General features: G+C 37.4%; 1 protein-coding gene across 8 annotated transcripts in view; it reads left to right on the top strand.

Moving 5' to 3' along the window:
- The window catches only part of RBMS3 (RNA binding motif single stranded interacting protein 3), a 661354-nt gene that overhangs the window by 131519 nt on the left and 506079 nt on the right, over positions 1 to 23756 (top strand). For 5 of the 8 annotated variants that reach the window (XM_037525598.2, XM_054692904.1, XM_054692903.1 and 2 more), the window contains exon 2: positions 11479 to 11651. In XM_037525598.2, coding sequence (XP_037381495.2) covers positions 11479 to 11651 — 173 coding nt within the window. The remainder of the gene's footprint in view (positions 1 to 11478; positions 11652 to 23756) is intronic. The other 3 variants (XM_054692902.1, XM_054692907.1, XM_054692908.1) reach the window with 1 other exon arrangement.

The following is a 23756-nucleotide window of genomic DNA, read 5'->3' on the forward strand; positions in this document are numbered from 1 at the left end:
TAGCAGTTAGTAGCTATGTGTGTTTTTGTGCATTTGTATGTGACTAATGCAACTAAGGAACTGGGTGTCTTACTTCATTTAATTGAATCATTATATTTAAAGTTAAATAGCTACATGTAACTAGTGACCTCCATATTGGGTTGCACCTATCTGGAGTTAAATCTGTAGTTCACTGGAGTAAATACTGCCTGGTTTTATTACCTGGACCTGTTGCAGAGTAACTGAACAAACTTGGAAATTCATGTTGCCTCCCTGAATCTCTGTATTCACATATTCAGTATGTGGGTAAATTACTTACATCCAACAGTGCTGAGATCATTCTATAAGTCCAAGGATATAAACACCTTAGAATTGTCCTGGCCATATAATATATGCTTAGTAAATATTAGCCATTGCTATTATTAATAATGGTATAATCTTTTATAGATTTGAATGATGTAGAGAGTGAGAAGAGATGGAAATGAAACAGGTATGAAGTAATAAAAAGGAAATGACACAAAACAGAGTTGAATTTTAGGAGATCCCAGTGGGATTTAGAGAAATGGCAAATAATTAGAGAGTGACCACTAAGTCCAATTTGCTTTGGACAGTATCAATTGGTAAGTTGTGTCTTGGTTTAATTATTAATTTCTTCCTCTTTTGCTGTCCAAGTATACAAGTTTGTAAGGTGTAGTTTATAGTTTCCCTAAAATTAAGTTATAGTAATTCCCAGGTGGAGGAAATAAGCCAAAATATGGTCAAGATGTAGATGTAACTAAGGTGTGGCATGAAAGATGAATGAGTTCTAGAAAATAGCAGTTTCAGTGTTGGTCACTGATGGGCTGGCATGACACTGTGGAGGTGGGATGAAATCCTGGGTATGGAAATTAGATTTGATTGTACATGTTATTTATACTGTTATTGCATTGCTTCTGAGTTAACATTTACTTTCAGAAGAACAAAATTCTGATTTAATCAGACGGTCATTTGGTGTATCAAATTTACCTTATGCCATTTGGTATTGTGATTGGCTTTCCATCATCAATAGTAAATTTCGGATTATAATGCCTGAAAGAAAATATTTTATTTCTATCAAACATTAGCTACCAGTTCCAAATCAGTAACCTGATTGGTTAATATGAAAATATGTTGATTGAGTGGAAAAATGGCTCATTATATGACACAAGGAAAACACTCTGAAATTGTTCATTTAGACACAATAAAATTTAATGTCGACACATCTATGGTGGTTTTCCTTAAGTTCTATCTATTGGTTTCCATTCTATTTAGGACTGTACACATAATAAAGTTAGAGAATTAATTGTTGGAATTATTAGTAATTATAATTTAATGAAAATAGAGATTATTGAAGTGTAAGGCATAAAATAATGCAAAAAATATCAGAAGAAAATTTTATAAACAGAGCTTATAGAGAGAATTAAACCAAAACTTTAAGTAGGGCCTCCTTCTTGGTGCAAGGGGTGAAGTCCCATCACTGTCAATCTATAGGCAGCCACTGCAGCACAAGTTCGTTCTCTGGCCAGAGAGTTGACCCACATGGCGCAGCAGATCTCTCCTGTCTCACCTGCTCCTCCCCTTGCAGTGTATTTCAGTAGATCTACGTGTTCTGCTCCCCACTGTGTCTCTGGTGAATCTTCTCACCACCACTCTGGCCTATACCCGAGTTCTTGTATGGATAAATAAAATGAATCTTTAAAAAAATTAAGTAAACATATAGGGCACAGGAATGTGGCTTGAGTGTAATTGTTTTTACCATTTACAACATCTCCTCTTTATTTTTGATCACATTCTGAATTCAGACACTGACCACTGACTTACCCAGAGAGCTCCATGAACAGATGATGGTGACTTACTCTGGGTCTTCACTCATTTCTCAGTGATTCTAGCCCGCTATTAAAGCTGACATTTGAACAACTGATCTCCAGTTCAGCTAGAACAGAGGTCCCATGCAGAGATTGTAGTCATTTTTGGTATTTCTGGAAAATTCTAACAATGACTGTTTATAGTATAGTAGACATTGTAATTTCCACCTGGGAAAGCAATCATGGTTCATTTTATTTTTCAGGAGGTATTTATCGTCATCACTATTAGAGTCATGAGCTGTCTGGGTTACTTTTAAAATGTAGCCCTGATTTTTTAAATTAATCTCAAAAGCACCTTAAAGTTTGAATTGCTTTAATTTTCCTTAAATATATCAAGAATTCACCAAATTAACAGAAGTATTAGGGAATAGAGTAGATTCCATTGGCATTTGGAGAACAGAACAATCTTTTTTTTACGTATATTTTACATCATTATTCATTTTTGCACAATGTATGCTTTCTCCTCTCAGGCGAAATTCCCATCACCAATTCACCTATGTACCATCACCATAGTCCCTTATGCTCATCCCACCCTTGTTTTATCCTTCTCCCTCCTCCTTCTCCTGTAGAATGTCTCCGGTTTATAGTTGCCTGTTAATTTTGATTTTTACTTTAATTATTTTTTTTTCCTGATCCCTTATTTGGATCCTTTACATTCCTCCTATAAGTGAGACCATCTGGTATTTTTCTTTTTCTTTCTGGCTTATTTAATTGAGCATGATCCCTTCCAGCTCCATCCATGTTGCTGCAGATGGCATGAGTTTATCTTTTGTGATTGCTGTGTAATATTCTATTGCATATATATACCACATCTTCTTGATCAAGTCATCTATTTTTGGGATTTGGGTTGTTTCCATAGCTTAGTAAATAATGTTGCAGTAAACATAGAGGTGCAGGTTTCCTTTTGAATTAATGTTTCTGTGTCCTTTGGGTTAATACCCAGGAGTGGAATTGCTGGATCATATGGAAGCTCCATCTTTAGCAGGTTGAGGAATCTCCACACAGCAGTTGGACCAGTTTGCACTCCCACCAACAGTGCAGGAGAGTTCCTTTTTCTCCACATCCTCACCAACATTTGTTGTTGCCTGTTTTTTCTTTTTAATATGTGCCATTCTCACTGGTGTAAGATGGTTTCTCATTGTAGTTTGGATTTGCATTTCCCTGATTACAAGTGATGCTGAGCATTTTTTTCATATGCCTGTTGGCCGTTTGCAATTTGTCTTTGGAGAAATGTCTCTTCAGCTTTTCTACCCATTTTTTGACTGGATTGTTCACTTTTGTTTTTCTTGAGTCTCATCAGAACAATGTTTATGAGAGATCATCAGCATCATAGAAACTTTCAGTTCATGAATTTAGAAATGAAATCATTTCTTTAAGATGTATTTATTTATATATACTAGAGCTGGCGTACAGGCCAGAGATGTGGGGTGTGAGAAGATCCACCAGAGACAGAGTGGGGAGCAGAATAGGCGGATTTACTGAAATACACCACTGGGGGGAGCAGCAGGCGAGAGAGGAGAGGTCTGCTGTGCCATGTGGGTCAGCTCCCTGGCCAGGGATTGAACTCGTGCTGCAGTGCCTGCTGATAGCTTCACAATAGCTTTTTTTTTAAAAAAATTTATTTATTATGCATACAAAAGCTGGGGTACAGGCCAGAGATGCAGGGGGGTGAGAAGATTCACCAGAGACAGAGTGGGGAACAGAACAGGCAGATCCACTGAAATACACTGCTAAGGGGAGCAGCAGGCAAGACAGGAGAGGTCTGCTGCAACATGTGGGTAGCTCTCTGACCAGCTGGGGATCTAACTCGTGCTGCAGAGGCTGTGGATTGCTTCATAGTGTGGTGCTTAACCCCTTGTGCCACCAGGGAGGCCCAGAAATGAAACCATTTTATAGAGATTTTAAGTGAACAGTAACTAGTTAACTTGTAGTTCCAAGTATTCAAAATGCCATTTTATATCTAAACATCGGAATGGAATTCAATGGCTCTAGATTAAGCCTGTTTGTAAATAGCACAGAGCAATGTGTGATTATGCAATCTGCTGAGGTTTTCAAAAACTAATATTTAGAGCAAAAGTGAATCTCATCCTAGGAGAATTTTAATAAAACCTCAGTGGTGATTTGTAAATACCTTGAAACTAATTAGCTATTCCATCCACAGTGATTGTTTCATCTCTGCTTAGTTATTGCTTTTCAGTTCTTGATGAAAATGGCAAACTGCAGTTCTAATGACAAAGTAGCTCCTGTGCTTAAAAATAAATAAATAAATAAATGCTTCACTTGTGTAGTGTCCCTTTAAATGGAAATCACTCCAACAAGGGCTGAACAATGTTCATTTGAAAGTTCTACTCGGGATGATGTTGATGAAAATGCAAAGAACAAGAACACACTCCTTCTTGCTAGAGACTGTGCTAAGGAATTTACATGTTGTGTGTATATTAAAGCCTCACAACAGTCCTGCGAGGTGTGATCATCATAGTGTGTCTTCATTCATGAATGGAGGTTTAAGTGTCTACCTAGTTAGTGGCAGAGCAGTATTCTTAGCTGGCGGTCTACAGCTCTTAAGCACTATCTTACCTCTGTTGACAGCAGCTATTACCTACACCAGTTGACAGAGATGTGCAAATGATTGCCTTTTGTGAGGACTTTTGTTCTTTATTGCTCATTTCCGTACCTGAACTGTGGGTAGGAAAAGAGAAGTGGGGTGGGCCAGGTTTTCACCAAACTCTATTATGAAAGGCATCATTGAAACAATTGTTTCCTACAGTCATATTCTAGATAATGGAGAAGCAATTGCCTAGCATAAAATTGCAAAACCATAATATATGTGGTTCATGAAACTATGGCTAAAATTGCATGGCGTGACTTAGATATTCACTTAGCCATATTCATTATAGCTTTTGTGGACCACATTCTCATTCACCCTCATTTGAGGTTGTTCCAGACTCTCGCCATGTCCACTCTCTCATGCTGTGTGCACACTAGAGGTGTAGCTACAGTGCAGAAGCAAAGTTATGTGGAAATTGCACCGTCTGGGAGAGAGGAATCCAATAGCCTGCAGCGGCATTATCCAGTGAGCAATGTATTGCATGCCTACGTGCAAGCTAAATAATGTATGATTTAAGACAGGAATGTGGTTTGTATTCATTTTGGGATAGTAAAAGAGTTGGCACATCAGTCCCCTGGGAGACTTTATCCAGGGCTTTATCCTTGAGTGGATAAAAGAGAACAAATTCTTTTGCACTGGAGATGAATAAAAACAAATTGGGGAGACCATCAGAAAAACAGACTGCTGCATGATGGAGGCCAAGGCTACTCCAAAGCACCTCACCAACTGCTCAGCTTCCTGCCAGCAACCAGATGCTGGGCATAGAATTGACTGCAGTTGGCATCAAGGCCCTGTGAATCCCAGCCAAGGGGAATCGCATGCAAAAAATATTTAAAATTCTCTTTGTGGAAGAGTTATGTTTTCAATCAGAAGGAGAAGTATGTTTCAGACCTAGTCTATTGCAAATGAAATGCGGCGTACCAACATCAAAGTTACGGAGGGTGGAGACTTGGGGAGGTAAAGCTGTGTTTTGTGCTTAGTGGGAAGAAGATGAGCTCTGATTAGGTAGTGGGGTTTTCAGTGAAGTAGTTTCTGGTCCATTGAGTGAGTATCATTATTCCTTGAGGGGGATGGTATTGGTCCTCCAGGAAAGGGAATCTTTTTAAAGCAGTGATTCTCAACCAGGAACAATCTCACAACTTCCCAGCCCCAACCAGGAGACATCTGGCAAAATCTGGAGATACTTTTGGTGCCACAATTCAAAGTACTACAACCCACATCTAGCTGTAGATGAAAGGGTTGGTGCTACATTTCCTATCATATACGGGAGAACCTCCCTAGACAAATAACTATCCTGTCCAAGATATCAGGGGTGACAAAGTTGATAACTTTGGTTTAGATTTCTCAATTTCCGATTTTATGACTAAATCATAAAATCAATTTTATCTAAATTAATATAGTTTTTTCACATCTTGACAGTTGACATTTGCTTATCAATCATATGCATGCTACCTTTCTAATTTCAAGCATTCTGCTTCCTTTTATAGATTTTTTTTTTTTTTTTTTTTTGGTTAGAAGAACTGAAGTTAAGGCCAGAGGTGTGGGGGCAGAGTGGATTTGCTTGAGATAGAGTGGGGTGCAGAGCAGGTGAATTTACTAAAATAATCTGATAAATCAGCAGCGGGTGAGACAGAAGAGGTCTGTTGCACCAGATGTGGGTTAGCTCCCTGGCCATGGATCGAACTCAGGCTGTATTGATGAGAGCACTGAGACTTAACTAACCCTAGGTCATCAGGGAAGCCCTTTTTATATATGTTTTTAATAAATCATACCTTATTGGAAATAGTATTATCTGGCTACTGTCTATAGTTTTCATTTCTGTTTATCAAATATAATTTGCTATTGTGTAAAATAAGATTTTTAATGATGTTTTTTACCCTAAAGATGTGTGCACAAGATTTATTGGATGTTTCAAATACTTTCTGTTCAAACAAACCAACCAACAAAAACTCCCCTGCCTTTCAAATCTACTTTCAAAATACAGAAAGGGTAAAAAACAGTGAACCTCCCTCCAAACCCACATACTCAAACGAAGCATTTTACAAGAATGTAGGAGTACCCTGTTGATGCAGTTTTCAAACTTGAAAAATGAGACATATTAACAAAGCACACTAAATGAATCAGCTGTTTAGGATGATCTACAAGCCAGTTCATTTTCCTGTTATTAAATAACAAACCATGAATCTTGACAAATGAACCCCTGTGTTTGACATGATTTGAAAAACTCATAACAGGCTTGCTTCTGATGGTCACTTCCCCCTTGAAATTAAATTTTAAAATGGACCTCATTTAAATTCTGATAGAGAGAAAGGACTTGTTAACCTTCCTTTTGACTATATGCTGTTTATCATCATCATTCTCCCCCTCCCCTTTATATTTGGATGTGCCAGAGCTTTTATTAGCATGTCATCTTCCAGAGCGCTCTGCAAGGAAGTGTTTGTATTTATTGGTGTCTGTATCCTTAAGGAATGAAGTTCTCAGTGAAATAAGTCAGAAGGAAAAAGAAAAATATTGGATGGTTTCACTTATAGGAGGAATGAATGTAGGGGAATCAAAAAAAGGGGTTGGGGAAAAATAGAGAGAAAACTATCAGGCAGTTATAAATCAGAGATATTCAGCAGGGGAGGGGCAGGGAGAGGGATTAAAGCAAAGGCTGGAAGAGCACAAGAGACTATTGTGATTGTGCACGGGTGACTTGGTGGTGAGGATTGTACGGGGATTACACCTGAGAGGAGAAATAAAACATTGTGCAAGAATAAACGATGATGTAATATGTGTGTGATACACACACACACATATAAAAATTTTAAAAACATGAGTGTTTGGGAGATTGCATAGCTTTTCGAGTCAGCCTTCTGGGTTCAAATCAGGACCCAGCTATGCGACCTTGGGAAGGTCTCTTGCCTTCTCTGTCTCTTAGTTTCCTCATCTGTAAAAGGAGAAGAATATCATTTGTTTCATCGGGCTTATATATGACAAAGATAAATGTAAAATACTCTGCAAGTACACAATGAAAGTTAGCTCTAATTATTAGAAGGGCGTTATCCACAATGGATGCTGAGTCATTTTAATTTATTTCTCTAACAGGACATCAACACTGCTGTCCTGATTTAACATCCCCTACCTGTGGTTAAGGAGGCTTTAATTACCATCCTAATCGCTAACAGGCCCTCCCAGCTTGGCCAACATGTGTAAACACCTAGGGAAAAGCTGAGTACTTACTCAGTAAGTGCAACTTCAGCTGAAGTCTTCATTCTCCCTCCTTCAATCAGGGTGTCATCCCAAGCCCTGCTTAAAACCTGCTATTTCCACTGGTTCTAACCACGCTGACGCTGCAAATTCATAACACCCCCTTGCCTGGTTATAGCACAGCATTACAGTATTCGGTAACCTCAGCCTGTAAATCCTCATCAGTCCTAAACAGGATTTACAAAGTGTGACTTTGAGCAATCTAACAAAGTCCATTTTAAGGAAAATATTTTTTTAACTAACATTTTGTAATTTCTCCTTAGTGCCTCAAAATGATTTAGAGGCCAATCAGTGATAAAATTCCAACTCCAGCTAGAGACAAAAATTGAGAAAGGTTTTAGAGTCGCTTTTAATCAGCAAAGTGGCTGCTGTGACCCATTGACCCCTTTAAAATTATTGACACTCCTGTTTTTGGTGGTGGTGTTAGATGCTCTAGTTGGTCATTTGTCTTTGGCAGTCAGCATACAAAATCGTTTTGGCTTTTCACAAATTAATTCATTTAGGCCTGTGTATTTGTCAGGCATTCTGGGAACCTTCTGCCAATGGTCTGTTGATTAAATGATGTGTATTTAGAAAATGGGTGGAGAGGAAGAAATTTATAATTCTTAAGTCTAAACAATGATTTACAATGCAGGCTGCTACCTGAATCATTCAGTGTTATCACTAACAGATAAGTGCAATATTAAGGATTAACAAAAGTATCAACGCTGGAGCAAAATCTGTGGGTTGAGTGGATCAATAAAGAGTTGTCCTCTTGCAGCCAAATTTCTAGAATTCACAAGCAGGAATAGGGCATAGAAAACCATCTTTAATTGTGTATTTTTTTTCAAAGGACTTTTGAAATACATCCTTTTTCCACAAAAGTGTGATGCTTCTGCTCCTATTTATAAGTTTCGTACTTCATTTACATGCATACAAGTTCCCTCTACTGATCCCAGCTTCAGTTTGCTTTTGACTGTTTTGTTTAATTTTTTCCCAGTGAATACATTAAGTCCTTTAGAGGGCACGTTTATTGTTTTAGGCACCATGCAATTTACTAAATGGTATTTCAGCTATGGAAATTCTTGCAAAGATTTCTGGGAGAAAAAAAAAGAATTAAGTAAACATGTCTTGATCATCTTGTATTTGGTACTTTCTTATTTGATCAGCCAAGGGCTCATTCTGAACTGGTCTATCTGATCTGGATACATAAAGCTGGAGACATTTTTCTGGCTCCCCAGTGGCTTTAAAGGCTATGCAATAGGAAAAAAAAAAAATGCTTTAAACAAAGCCTCATTTTAAGAGAAGGCTGAGTACAGAATGGAATTCAAAGAATTTGGAGAGAGGGGAGGTGACAGTGGTAGCAAACAGCTTTTAAAAAGGCCTGGGAAATTTAAGAGAGGCAAGCACATAAGGGAAATAAGAGATAAATCCCATCTGTCCCATTGTGAGAGAGACCAGGACACCACTTCAGCTAGGGGTATTGACCACTTAGTAAGTGCAAGGCTTGTAAAAAGGTCAAGCTTAAGTGTTATGGGATGTCTGAGAAGTGAAAGAGAATTTTGAGGTCAAGAGAACAATTTTTCATACTAACCAAGAATTAGAACGCAGATTTATACAATTTTACATTCTGAAAGGCAATGGATATTATTGTATTCCAATATTGGGAATAGTAAGTATTCTGTGTTATTTCATCTTAGAATCATTTTTTAAAAAATGTTGGTCTTCAATTGGGTAATGCTAAAGAAATAGTTGAGAAAAATGTTTATTTCAAAGAAGACAGTTGAAGGTTCTGGGATTTGTTTGTGTCATATGAGCTCTCAGCCTTCTTGTGCCTTAAGCTGCCATTTACACTCTTGACCAATTTGTGTTTGCGTTTGACCATCCTGTGTTATCCCCTTCCACATCCCACCCCCACCCCCCATACCCCCTATACAAACAAAGAATGAGGGAAAGTAGGCCAGATAGGAAGCTTGAAGTCCATCACAAATGAGGTGGTTCCGATCCTGGCCTAGGGAAATGATGGGAATTCAGAGGAAGTGGTGATTGTAGAAACTTCTCATATTTTGGTGATAACTCTATTTTGAGATTTAGGATTAGAGGACAGAGGAAACTACCACCAAGGTTTCTAACATGGAGGCTGGAAGATGACAGTAGCCCTGAAAGAAATAGGGCAATGTGATGGGTGGTTTGTATAGGGAATTGAGGTATAAGACAGCAGATATAATGAGTTAAATTTTGACATACTGAATCTAATTAGGACTGGGGCAAATGTGAAATTCTGGAAAGCATAAAGCAGACTACTATAGTAGGAAATAAAAGTTGGTCACTGATTAAAACTTGGTTTTTTGTCTCTGTATTGGCTCCATTAATATTTTTCATGCTATATCCTAAGTATTAATAAAGCACCTAGTTACTGTTTCATAAGTACACACCTCTTGCCCCTTATAAATCAACTAATGAGTCTTCATTAGTATTAGTTCAAGACTTTAAATCTTGAATTTCCTTACTGGACTCTGTTCATTGTGCCCTGCTAGCACTCTGGATTATGGCTGAAAAAAATATGGGAGAGTTACATAGACTAATATCACTGGCAAGACAGATAGGAACCACACATACCATTATGATTATTATTACATTTTTTGTTGTTGCTAAATTTTATTATGCAATTACTAGTTTCCAGGAACCATTTTGTTTGTATTAGCTCACTGAACTTTTGGAAATTACTCCCGCATATTAGTGGGAATATTGAGCTTCACACAAGATATACCTGTATACAGAGAAAGTATAATGAATTACTATATCAGCTTCTGGCAATAATAACAAAGACCATGATCTTACCTATTATAAGTTGGTTGGGTCATTTATTTCCATTTTGTCCCATATTAGTGTGACAGATTAGAGCAGTGTTCTCTTTTGGGGGATATCTCCCCATCCACTGTCCCCAGGAGACATATGTCAGTGTTTGGAGCCATTTTTTGGTCATCACCACTGGGGAATGGCTGCTACTAGAATTTGGTGGGTGAAGACCAAGGATGCTTCTACCATCCTACAATGAACAGTGAAGTTCCTCAAATAGACTTTTTTTATGACCAAGGTGTCAGTTGTACCTGGGTTGAATCCCTGGATTACAGTAGTTTTAAGGCAATCTGACTGTAGGGAGAGTATGATGACTCTGTCTTTTAAACAAAGTATATAGAAGCAGGTTTGGGATTGGAGGCAAAGATAAAATAGATTCATTGATTCACTTGTTCATTCATAGAATCACGATAGGGTAATTTCTATAAATCAGGAATTGTGCTGGAGAGTAATGGTGAGGAAAAAAAATATGAGGAAGCTTTGTTTGAGAATAAGAGGGGACAAAGGAATAGAGCAAATCAAAGATCCATGACTCATCAAGATGAGCTAGGGGAGAGCTTTATTGTGAAGAGTGAACTGTTTTCTTTAATTCAAGGAAAGAGCTATCATGGTCCTATACAAGTCTAAGGAAAATCATTGTAGTCAGGGGCAACTTCAAGTCATGTGCTACTCTCAGCAACATCTGGTCACTTCTTTTTGTCCCATGTATGGCTAACTTAATGCTGATTCAAGTACAGGGCTGGGCGGTTTGGGGAGGAGCAAATGTTCTTAGAAGTAAAGCATAGTACCAAGGCATATAAATACATGTGTGCATGTGTGCCTTAGAAAGTTCAGGGAGTTTGCATTGCATTCAGGTTGTTCTGCTGGCCTGTGAATAGGTGCTGGTTTTGTTTTTCCAGTAACAGCCTTTTCTGTTTCCAGCAGTCCTATGCACCAGCTCCCCACCCCATGGCTCCTCCCAGTCCCAGCACAAACAGCAGCAGCAACAACAGCAGCAACAACAGCAGCGGGGAACAGTTGAGTAAAACCAACCTGTACATTCGAGGTCTTCCACCGGGCACCACTGACCAGGACCTAATCAAGCTGTGTCAACCGTAAGTGCCCTTCTGCTCTCTGTGCCATTTTTAAACCAAGTGTTCGCCTAAATGGGCTCAGTCTCACACAAGACTTGGTCTCTCCATGAGGAACACTGTTACCATAGCAATAGGACTAAAATTTGAGATCTTAATCCTACTATGTCTTGTGGGACTCTCAACAAGTTCCTGAGAATATGCAAGAGCTCTGGCAGACATGTGTGGATTGGCCGGAAAGATGATGAGGAGGCATTAAGTTGGGCTCTCAAACTGTGTGGCTGGTGGAATCAATGATGAATCTCATGAAAAAAGCTGCTTTTTTGGAGGGAGAGGATGTTTGTGAGGGAAATCGCAAAAACACAGAAGTATCAATTTCAGCATCGTTACTTCTGGGCTTGCAAAGTGCTTTTAGCCAGTTGCTGGTAAATGTTCAGTTCAGACCAGAAAATTGCAGATTTTAAAGCCAATCTTCTACTTTCCTTGAAAATGTCCATTTCCAACTCCAAGGTAGCTCTTTTCCACCAAGGTTAGCAATTGTTTTCATTAACTGGTTCGGTGATTGCTAGAAAACATGGTGGTGATTAAATACCCTTCCAAAATGTATTCATTATTCTATTATCTGCTGCACTTATGTTATTAACTCTTATTTCTGTGCAAATACATTAACCATATTTAAGTTTACCCTCCATATAAAATTAATAATGTATAATGATTTAAGTATCTTACATAGATCTATATTTTTAGATTACTATCTGATTATTATCGAAGTAATATCAGTGAAGCTATTTGTCATTTGATTTTGCCTTAGCTGGTTATTTTAAATGGAGAGAAACTATTACTCAATTGTTCTTTCTCTCTTTTGCAATACTTTTACAAGAAGATTGAGAGGGTGTTTATTTTGTAAATTTTCAAACCTTTAAAATATTGGAGGGCCTCCCCAGTGGCACAGCGGTTGAGTGCTGGGTTGCGAAGCTGCCCGCAGCCTCTGCAGCACCAGTTCAATCCCCGGCTGCTCCCCGGCCACCAGAGGAGGGTCCCACATGGCAAGCAGACCTCTCCTGCCGCCCGCTATTCCCCTCAGCAGTGTACTTCGGTCCTTCTGCCTGCTCTGCTCCCCGCTCTGGCTCTGGTGAATTCTCTCAGCCTCCCGTGCTTCTGACTGTACCCAGTGCTTGTATAAATAAATAAATAAATCTAAAAAAATTAAAATAAAATATTAAAAAATATATTGGAAGAGGAAAACATAGCAAAAAGCATTTATTAGCCCTTGTTTGGGATTTTTAAGATCATGGGTAAATCTATCTATCTGTCTATCAATCTATCTATCTGTCTATCTATCTATCTGTCATCTACTTACCTACCTACCTACCTATTTACACACACACATACAGGAATTGTCAGATAAACCAAATGTATGATAGTATGTCAAGATAGTATGTGGATTAGAATGGGGCTAACCTGTTGCTTTTGGCTGCCTATGTTTGTCCAAGAGGTAAGACAGAACCTTGTAAAACCTCATTTAAAAGCAGTTGCATTAAAAAGAAATGTGCCAGGGATGACATATAAAATATTTTATATTTTGGTCTACGAAATGTTGAGATTGACAAGTGGAAGGTAAACAATTCAACTTTTTCCTATTATTAGAATAATCTAAACTATTTTAAAAAGTTGAGTCTTGGGAAATGTGAAAGATATTTCAGATCATATGTCTTGCTTTATGATGCTGGTGTGGAAAAGGATACCGCTCATCTTTGATGACTATATGAATCTCATCCATGAAAACGTAAGCTATTGGTGGGTTTGAAGGCCAAGTGTTTTCCTATTGTTCTAAACCCTTCAGAGAGTTGGTTGAAATACAGATTGTAATTTACTAGGTATGGGGTGGAGCCCAGGAATCTGCATTTCTAATAGAGTTTTGGTTGTGTTGATGCTGCTAGTCTTGAAATCATTTTCTCTACATTAATATATAGACCACTGACTATTTTGGTGCATAACGTTTCACTTATAGAAAGGTTATTGATACCGTCTCAGTAACTGTATGATCTTGGGGCAAATCATTTACTCTTTTTGAGCCTCAGTTTCCTTTTCTAAGAGTGGGTTGAGTTTGATTACTTGTAGGTTTCCGTGGGGTGGCTGTGGTGTGTTGGGGAGCTCCCTCAGGCTAGTGTACTGGAACCAATTGTTAAATAACCAGGAATTCTGTGAGTGATTTGTTACAGATTCAGTAGCTTGAAATTTATGCAGAGAATGTTGCCAGAAATTTATAAATGGAAAGTGTTACCTAAAAGCCTATACAGGTGTTTTTAAATCTGGAAAGAGAGGTGATGACACAGAAGCTTTGTTATTAAAGAAAGGAGTTTTGTTAATATTTATTTTGTGCATATGAGGAATTTAAGGAATGCTAAGTGAACAGAGGGCAACTTATTAATTGTTGCCAGGTAATGCAACCTGGCTTATGCTATAAAAGTGTTTGTGGGTTCTCTGGTATCTTAGCATTTATTTATTTATTTTAATTTTGTTTATTTTGCATAGAAAACTGGGGTGTAGGCCAGAAGTATGGGATGAGGGGTAAGAAGATTCACCAGAGACAGAGTGGGGAGCAGAACAGGCGGATTTACTGAAATACACCACTGAGGGGAGCAGCAGGTGAGACAGGAGAGGTCTGCTGCACCATGTGTGTATTAGCTCCCTGGCTGGGAATCGAAATCAAGCCACAGCAGTGATAGCACTGAGACTTAACCCCTAGGCACCAGGGAGGCCTGTGAATGTAGGCTTTATTGCTCAGATGCTTTTTCTAGACAACTGTAGTGAGTGAGCTCAGGTAACACAGTGTACTGGGAAGAGCTGTGTGTTATGAGATCTGGGTCTTAGTCCTGGCCAGGCTGCAAGCTGCTATGTGACTTCAGACAAAGGTCTTGTCCCTTGCTAACTTTGGTTTTCCCATGTTTAAAATGATGTCTTGGAAAACAATAGTTATTTAAACTTCTTTCCCTTTATAATTCTGCATTTCATTGAGGAATTCCTTATTTAGCAGTAAAACCTGTTCTGAGTCAGCTTTTTGTCTCTCACTGTTACCTTATTGCAGTGTTTGCTGGGCCACAGTCTGAGCTGATTCAGTTGTAAGAATGTGGCCCAATGGCTGGAGATGCCTTTGGAAGACAATTATAGATCAATTGTAAAGTCTTAGTTTCTCTCTGATAGCGGCAATCTTATTTGTTTTGAGAGGATATTTCCCCCTATCTCTGGGTTCTTAGGCAGGTCAAACAATCAAATTAAAGTCAGTTTTATTAGGGGACAGAGAGAGAGCCCCATTGATGTTAGGATCTAAAACCCTGCTTATTTAACATACATATGTCATTAAATTTGTTTTTCTCCCTAATAAAACTCACATTAATTTGATTGTTTGACCAACATATAGTTGGATAAAAATATAGTTGACCTTACAAGTGGGCTAGGGACCTGGCACTACAGCAGAGAGGAAGGGAACTCACATAATGAAGAGAGGGTGACTTTATGATGAAGACCTGTAATTACATGTTTGCCCAACCATATAAATAGTTTTCTGTTGTAGAAAGGCTATTCTATTAAAAATCTGAATTCTGGGTAATATCCCCAATTTTTATTCTTCTAGGTTATTGAATGGTTGAGGGAGTGGTAAAAGTTTCTCATAAACTTATGGACCTTATTTGATCTTAGCTCAAATTATTCCAAAGTGATATATCTTATAGAGATCCATCCTTTAGTTTCTTGGAGTTCTCATCACTATTTTACATTAGCAGTCTTATAAAGGATTAAATATTTTTTTATTCCTCTTATTCATGACTTCAGTTTCACCAGTAAAACATAGTATTTGTAGGTTTAGATGAATTTGCTATCAGGATCCATTTGCCATGTTTATTTCCTGTGAAATTATAAGAACTTTTAAAATTAATATTTTCTTATAGGAAATGCAATAGTTGCTATTATCCATAGTAATAAAGTAATAGAATACAGAGACATTAAAAAAGGCATAGGCATATTGAATTATCTGGTATTATAATACAATATCCATGTTAATAGTAATGAAAAGCAAGAAAATGATATCAAAGACAAGAAATTACATTGTTTCTCAATATATAATCTGCACACAAATTTTTATTAAGGAGTTCCATTCACATTTATCATCAAAACTCCTATGTTTGGGTCACACTAAAATCAAAGAAGACAAGACTGAAGAACAATAGAAATGAAGAATGCTTTTCCTTTATGGGAAATATCTCTAGTTATACCTACATTTTGGATGAATTCATTACATAGTTTGTCTTGGAGGAAACTCTATAAAGACCTTGTAATGTCTTTATGTAGAGAAATTTCAAGGAACTTTACTGCGTTCTCCATCACAACATGGGCCTGTAGAATGTCCAATATTGTATCGATGATTCAAGGGTAAGTAAATCTAGACCAAAGCCTTGTTTCAGCTTTTAGACCAACTAGGGAAAATAGTCTTCATTTGATTAATAATCATATGATTTGATATAAAATTGTAACCATAGGTACAAGAAAAGAAAAGAGCATGTTATTGTTTGTAATATGGGAAGAGACTTAGGGCAAAGAACAGAGACATCTCTGCAGAAATTACAGTTGTGCTAAGATCAGAAAGAACAATTGGTTTAAATAAATGAGGAGAAAATAAGAAAATTGCAGGCAAAAGGAACTTCACTTGTGCAGAACTAATGACAAGGACAAAGGGCTGAGAAAAGTCCATTGCGATTGCAGCAGAGAGAGAGCAGTAAGGAAGGGGGTCAAGTGAGCTGGAAGCATGGAGAAGGATAGGTAGCCCCTTTGTAAGGAACTTTCTTGTTAGGAACTTTGTTTTATCTTCAGAGCACAGGAGGATACCATTAATTGTCATAAACAAGGAAGGTGACAGTCAGATTTTATTTTTTTTAGAAGATAATTTCAACTACAGAGTGGAAAGAAGGGGCACCATGTGATAAATAATCAGAGTGGGAACAGTTGAAAAGCAAATTGGAGGAAGATTAATTTATGATCAGAGAAGAGACTGTGAGAATTAATAATTGTAGTGGTGGAATAATTATGTGTGGTGAAAGATGTCTCTTTTTACATGCATTAATTTTTCCATTAAATTGCAAGGACTTGAGAGACAATTAACCAAATGTACTACAAAAGAAAGAGTGAAATAGCACAAAATAGGACACAAATCACTGGAGTTTTTAGTTAATCTCTTTCTCGTACCCAGTTATGAATGGGTCATCAACATGCTACTAAACATTTAGTTGCTGCAATGTTAAAAGCACTAAGAAAAACATAATGAAAATAAAAGCATTTTGGATTATATAATTGTGTTCATGGTGAGGGGTTATCAGTTGAAACCTCTGGATGCAATACTTAGATGATATACCCTTTGTTTATGTCAAGGAGGTAGAAGTGGGGAAAGATAATGTTTGTCTTAATAAAGAGGGAGAGAGAACATTGTAACTTTTTAGACCAAATAATAATTTGATGGTATGATGATTTTCCATATATTCAGCTGTACTTCCTCCATCAGAGAAATTGGTAACTTCTATTATATGATTGAAAGCATGACCTTGGACTACCTTCTCCCTGGTGGTGCAAGGGATTAAGACACAACCTGTGAAGCTGTCTAGAGCCACTGCAGCACATGTTCAATCCCCCGCCAGGGAGCTGCCCACATAGTGCAGCAGATCTCTCCTGACTCACCCGCTGCTCCCCTCAGCAGTGTACTTAGGTCAATCTGCCTGTTCTGTTCCCCACTCTGTCTCTGGTGAATCCTCTCACCCCCCACACCTCTGGCCTATACCCCAGGTCTTGTATGCATGAATAAATAAATCTTTAAAAAATAAAAGTAAAATAAAAACACATATATTAACATAATGGACATGATTTACAATGAAGAGAAATTCATCAGTGCATTTGTGTTTTTCATATCTATAGTACCTTTTATTTAGCCATCCTCATAAGATACACATTTTTTAAGTATTTATTCTTATTTTTGTTGTGAAGAACGGGGGTATAGGTTAGGGGTACGGGGTGTGAGAGGATTCACCAGAGACAGTCTGAGGAGCAGAACAGGCGATTTATTGAAATATACTGCTAAGGGGAGTCGCTGGCAAGAAGGGAGAGGTCTGCTGCACCATGTGGGTCAGCTCCCTGGCCAGGGATCGAACTTGGACCATAGAGATGATAGCGCTGAGACTTAACCTCTAGGCTACCAAGGAAGCCCATAAGTTATGCATTTTAATTAATGCTTGCAAAATTCCCACCGATTTTCCCTCCTTGTGGAAGTAATGGTTTAATGACACCTTGTGCAGGCATAGAGTGATTTTCCTTCTGTTAATAGTGTAGATGTTTCTGGTAAGACCACTTGAAGCAGAATGAAGGAATAGGAGTTAATTCCTGGGTAGGTGTGCACAGATTTCCAATTTTCGCCAGAACACCAGGAAGTCAGGTGCCCTTCCCTTCATTGTCCTCTGTAAATGTTCACCTTGCTCATGCTGTGACACCCTAGCCTCGCTTTCTTTAAAATGAGGCTATAAATGTCACTTTAACATTTAACAAGAGAGGAGAAACACCCACCATGAAAAACCAGGGAAACAGAGTAGCAGTGTCTGTGCTCTGGAGCTGAGGCTTTGCCCAAGTTAATCTCCCGACTTTTCCCCAACCCTGCTGGATGTCTCTTTATGCTTTGCGCTGAGGCTGAATAGTAAGAGCATACTCAAGTGCCATCCGGGCCCTGAGTGCAGAGTCCATTATACATGGTGTCAGACAGTTTTGACAAATGCACCGACACAATCAAACCTTTTATCAATTTAAAAGTAACCTTGTCACAGTAATCTGTCAAACTGTTCAGACACAACTAAAGGAAAACAAGTCAGTATGGACTCCAGAGTAACTGAGTAAATAAGAAAAATGTGACTAGGAATTTTTTGAGCTCTTTCTTATTGTGTCATTGAAGATTTAAAAGTTCTTTCTAAAAAGAGCAGAGACAAATTTATTAGTAGCTTTCTTCTGCAAGTCAGACGCAAATTATGCCGCTGCTTTTGAGGGGTCCTAAATCTGTAGGGTGGCAGGTATGGATAGGAAGTGAATTTGAAGATCTTTGAACCCTGTTTTTGTGTAATTTAAATGAAAGGACACCTTTAAGGCTCAAACTGGAGGTCTGAGTTCATTAGGCCAGCATAGATCTGACCCTCGGTTATGTATGTTAATTTAGATTTAGGGCAATTATATTTGTTAAGTAGCTCGTGAAACCAGATATAGTTTTTGTGTTCTAATTAGTATATAGTCACCATTCCTAACAAATTGTTGTATATATAATTATTAACATTTATTTGTGAGTATTACACACCATGTAATCTGCTTATTTCTTATTTTATGTTTAAAAAGACATCAGGGAAGGAGGAGAAAATGACAAGAAAATGAGGTTAATGACTGGGAGGCTACTAAATTCTCAATAACTTATTTGAGGTGAGATCTCGATTTTGAGAAGGATCCAGGCATGTGATATTTAGGAAGAAGAGCACTGAGGACAGATGTAAGCATTTGTGCACATTCCCATGGTAGAAATGAACTTTCTGTTTGTAAAGACTATAAAGAAGGTCAAAATAGCAAAATAATAAGTAAGGGGAGATGGAGGTGTAAAGAGATGAAATAAAAAAGGAATGCCTAACTATGTAAGCTTTTTGTTACCCAGAGTGTGAAGATTGGATTTTTTCCTAATATCTTTTATTCTAATGAAATTATCTATTTAACTTTTTTAGAAAAGTCATTTTGACTTTATAAAGAATGAACTATAAGGGTGAATTTGAGAAGAAACAAGCAAATGGTCAAGAAGACAAAAGGAGATGGTGTTGACTTGGTTTAAAGTCGTAGTAATAGAGGAGATTAGATGTGATGAATTTAGGATGTATTTTGGAGATAAATCTGAGAGAAGTTACTGATAAATTGGATATGGCAGAAAGATTAAAGAAAAGAGAAATTAGAGTTAATTCATCAGTTTTTGGCTTTGGCAGTTAGATGTAGAGTCATTTAATAAAATGAGAGTGGGGGTTTAGAAGGAACAGTTTCGAGTGAAGAGTAATGAAGAGTTTGCTTCAGTCTTGTTATTTTTGAAATCCAATTAGACATCTAAAATTAGACATAAGATGGCAGTTTGAGACAGAACTCTTACTTTTCAAATAAGAGGTTAAAGAGACAGAATGGAATCCTAAGCATTTATAGTAGCATAGTAGTCATAAGCATTTAAATGTACAGCATATATAAGATAAAAATACAGTGCCTAATTTATGCTAGACATTATTTGAAGCATTTTAAATGTATATACTTCATGTACCATTTATACTTTATGGTAACCCCATTTTATAGATGAAAAACCAATGACACATAGAAATTAAATGTCTTTCCTAAAATTGCACAGCTGATAATTGCCAAGTCCAAGGTTTGAATTAAGGACTTTGGTTGAAGGTTCACTTCTCTTAACCATGATGCATGCAGAGGGATTAGCCAGCGCAGGAAAAGCAATGTGGTCATATGGCCCTAATTCTAAGGCTCTGAGAGGAAAAGAAACCAAATAAATGAGCTTGAAAAGGAACAGCTGATTACATAAAGGAAAGTCAAGCAAGAAGAGTATGATATTATAGAAACTGAGAGAAGGAATTATCCTAGGAAGACAGAATGATAAAGTTTAAGTTTGCAGAATATTATTGAGAAGTTAAGGTATCTACTAATAGCAAATTATTGGATTTGACAGCATTAAGGACATAGGCAAGCTTGATCAGTTCAGATTTTGTAGATGAGTAAAAGCTGAAAGGCAATTGGTTGGTTCTTTAGCGTTCCACCCTGCCATTCCTTCCAAGTGAAAATGCCTGTCTCTCCTTTGTGCCTATACTATATGTAAATTGTCTTTTTTCTTACCCCCCCATCTTCAAGTTCTTTTTCTCTCTCTCCCTCCTTCCCTCCCTGCCAAACTATCCTCCTTCTCACTTCTCTCTCCTTCCATCCTTCCCCTGTCTCTACAATTCTGTTCTCCTGTCATAACTGTAATCTTTGAAGCACAGTAGATTTGCCTCATTCATTGCTGTGCCACTAGTGGTTTTCATAGTCTCAGGTTTTTAAGTGGTAACTGATAAATATTGAATAACTGAATAGAGCTCAGATCCTTCAGTGATATAAAACTGCTTCCATTGAACTTACATCACAAAACTCTTTCCAGGATGAACTTTGTTTGAGTGGATTATATAAAGAACTAGATTTTATCTTAGATGCTGCTTTCAAAGTTGTACTTTTGGAGCAAAAGAAGAAAATATGAAGTGCTCTTATTGTGTGGATCCCAAGGAGAGTTTGGGAGAGAAGCCTTAGGGTAACTTCAGTCACATGTATTTAAGGAACCAAATAAAGATCAATACTTTGCTTACTCATTAGATATTGCTGCAGAGACAGGAAATAACCATTTATGCTTGCCTGAGCCATCAAATTTTGACTGTCCAACAGATCCCAGTGTGCCACTGACTGACTGGTAATTCTATACCAAATGCAAAATATTTGGGGCTCATGGTGTTTACTGAAAGTTCTTTTGGCTCTGGAATTTTCCTATGATTTCTCATTGCAATTTATTACTTTTGGAGGCAAAGACATAAAAGACTGTAATTGAAAAAAACACAAACCGTATTTGTACATTTTTCATGTTACAAATGACTGTTTTTTTTGTTTCATCTGAAAACTGATGATGGTATGATATCTATATATTATTCCATCAAGATTACAACAAAGTTATAGTTATATATTATTCTTACAAAAATTTAGAAATATACTTTTGTTGTACTTATCATATTCATTATATCACTAACATTGTGATGCTTCTTGACAATTGAATATTTTATTTGATCCAGCAAATATTCCTCTTAAATTTCTGTTAATAGATTTGTTTTAGCTATTTTTTTAACTTACAAGTTTTATTTTATTTTTTATTATAAATTTTATTTTTATATTCCCCATACAATTGCGACCCCCTTATTTTGACCCCAATCCCTCCCCTCCCACCACCCCCATAGACTGTCTCTGGTTCATAGTTGTTTGTCATTTTGATTTTTACTTTCTTATAGTTATTCTTTCTCCTGGTCCCTTATTTAAGATTTCTAGATTCCTACTATGAGTGAGACCATCCGGTATTTTTCTTTTTCTTTCTGGCTTATTTCGCTGAGCATGATCCCTTCCAGCGCCATCCATGTTGCTGCAAATTGCATGTGTTTATCTTTTTTGAATGCTGAGTAATATTCCATGGTGTATATGTACCACATCTTCTTGATCCAGTCATCTATTTTTGGGCATTTGGGTTGTTTCCAAAGCTTAACTATTGTAGACAGTGCTGTTATAAACATAGGGGTGCAGGTGCTCTTTGGAATTGATGTTTCTGTGTCCTTTGGGTAAATATCTAGGAGTGGAATTGCTGGATCATATGGAAGCTCTATGTTTAGTAGGTCAAGAAATCTCCACACAGCTCTCCATAGTGGTTGGACCAGTTTGCACTCCCACCAACAGTGCAGAAGAGTTCCTTTTTCTCCACATCCTCGCCAAATTTGTTGTTGCTAGTTTTTTTAATATGTGTCATTCTCACTGGTGTAAGATGGTATCTCATGGTAGTTTTGATTTGCATTTCCCTGATTACAAGTGATGTTGAACATTTTTTCATATGCCTGTTGGCCATTTGCATTTCCTCTTCAGAGAAGTTTCTTTTTAGATCTTCTACCCATTTTTTGACTGGATTATTTTCTTTGTTGTTGTTGAGTCTCATCAGCTCTTTGTAGATTTTTGTGATCAGTCCTTTATCATTAGTGTTGTGTGCAAAAATGTTCTCCCAGTTGGTGGGGTTTCTCTTTGTTTTTGTTATTGTCTCTTTTGCTGTACAGAAGCTCTTTAATTTGATGTAGTCCCAGCTGTAGATCTTTGCCTTCACTATTACTGCTTTGGGTGATGTGTCTATAAAGATGTCTTTGATGTGCATATCATGTAGTGTTTCGCCTATATTTCCTTCTATGTATTTTATGGTTTCAGGTCTTACGTCTAGTTCTTTAGTCTTACGTCTTGTTCTATTTCTATTTCCATTTTGAGTTAGTTTTTGTGCATGGTGTGAGGTAGTAGTCAAGCTTCATTCTTTTGCATGTAGCGACCCAGTTTTCCGAGCACCATTTATTGAACAAACTTTCTTTGCTCCAATGTATATTCTTTGCTCCTTTGTCAAAGATTAGTTGATGATAAATCTATGGGTTTATTTCTGGATTTTCTATTCAATTCAATTGGTCTGTGTGTCAGTTCTTGTTCCAATACCATGCGGTTTTGATGATTATGGCTTTGTAGTATAGTCTGAAGCCTGGGCGTGTGATGCCTCCATTCCCTTCTTTTTTTTTTTTTTCAGGAGAGCTTTGGCTATTCGGGGTTTTTAGTGATTCCATATGAATTTCATCAATGATTGTACTATTTCTTTGATGAATGACATTGAAATTTTTATTGGAATAGCATTGAATCTGTATATTGCTTTTGGTAGGGTGGCCATTTTAATAATGTTTATTCTTCCAATCCATGAGCAGGGGATGTCTTTCCATTTCTTTGTGTCTTCTTCTATTTCTTTTAACAGTGTTTTATAGTTTTCTTTGTATAGGTCCTTTACCTCTTTTGTTAGATTTATTCCCAAGTATTTGATTATTTTTGTTTCGATAATAAAAGGGATTTTTTTTTGATTTCTTCTTCTTCAGATTTATTGTTTGTGTATAGAAAGGCTACTGACTTTCGCGTGTTGATTTTGTATCCTGCCACTTACTGAACTGATTGATGATTTGAATTAGTTTTTCTGTGTAGTTTTTGGGGTTCTCTATGTATGACTTCTTCTTTTCCTATTTGGATTCCTTGTATGTCTTTCTCTTGTCTTATTGCTCTGGCTAGGACTTCCAGTATTATATTGAAAAGCAGTGGTGAGAGTGGACATCCTTGTCTTGTTCCAGATCTTAATGGAAATGCTTTCAGCTTTTCACCATTGAGAATGATACTGGCTGTTGGCCTGTCATATATGGCCTTTATAATGTTGAGGTATGTTCCTTGTATCCCAAGAATTTC

This window comes from Talpa occidentalis, unplaced genomic scaffold (genome assembly GCF_014898055.3).
Source record: "Talpa occidentalis isolate TD23 unplaced genomic scaffold, MPIMG_talOcc4v2.1 talOcc4.10, whole genome shotgun sequence".
In the NCBI taxonomy this organism is placed as follows: Eukaryota; Metazoa; Chordata; class Mammalia; order Eulipotyphla; family Talpidae; genus Talpa; species Talpa occidentalis.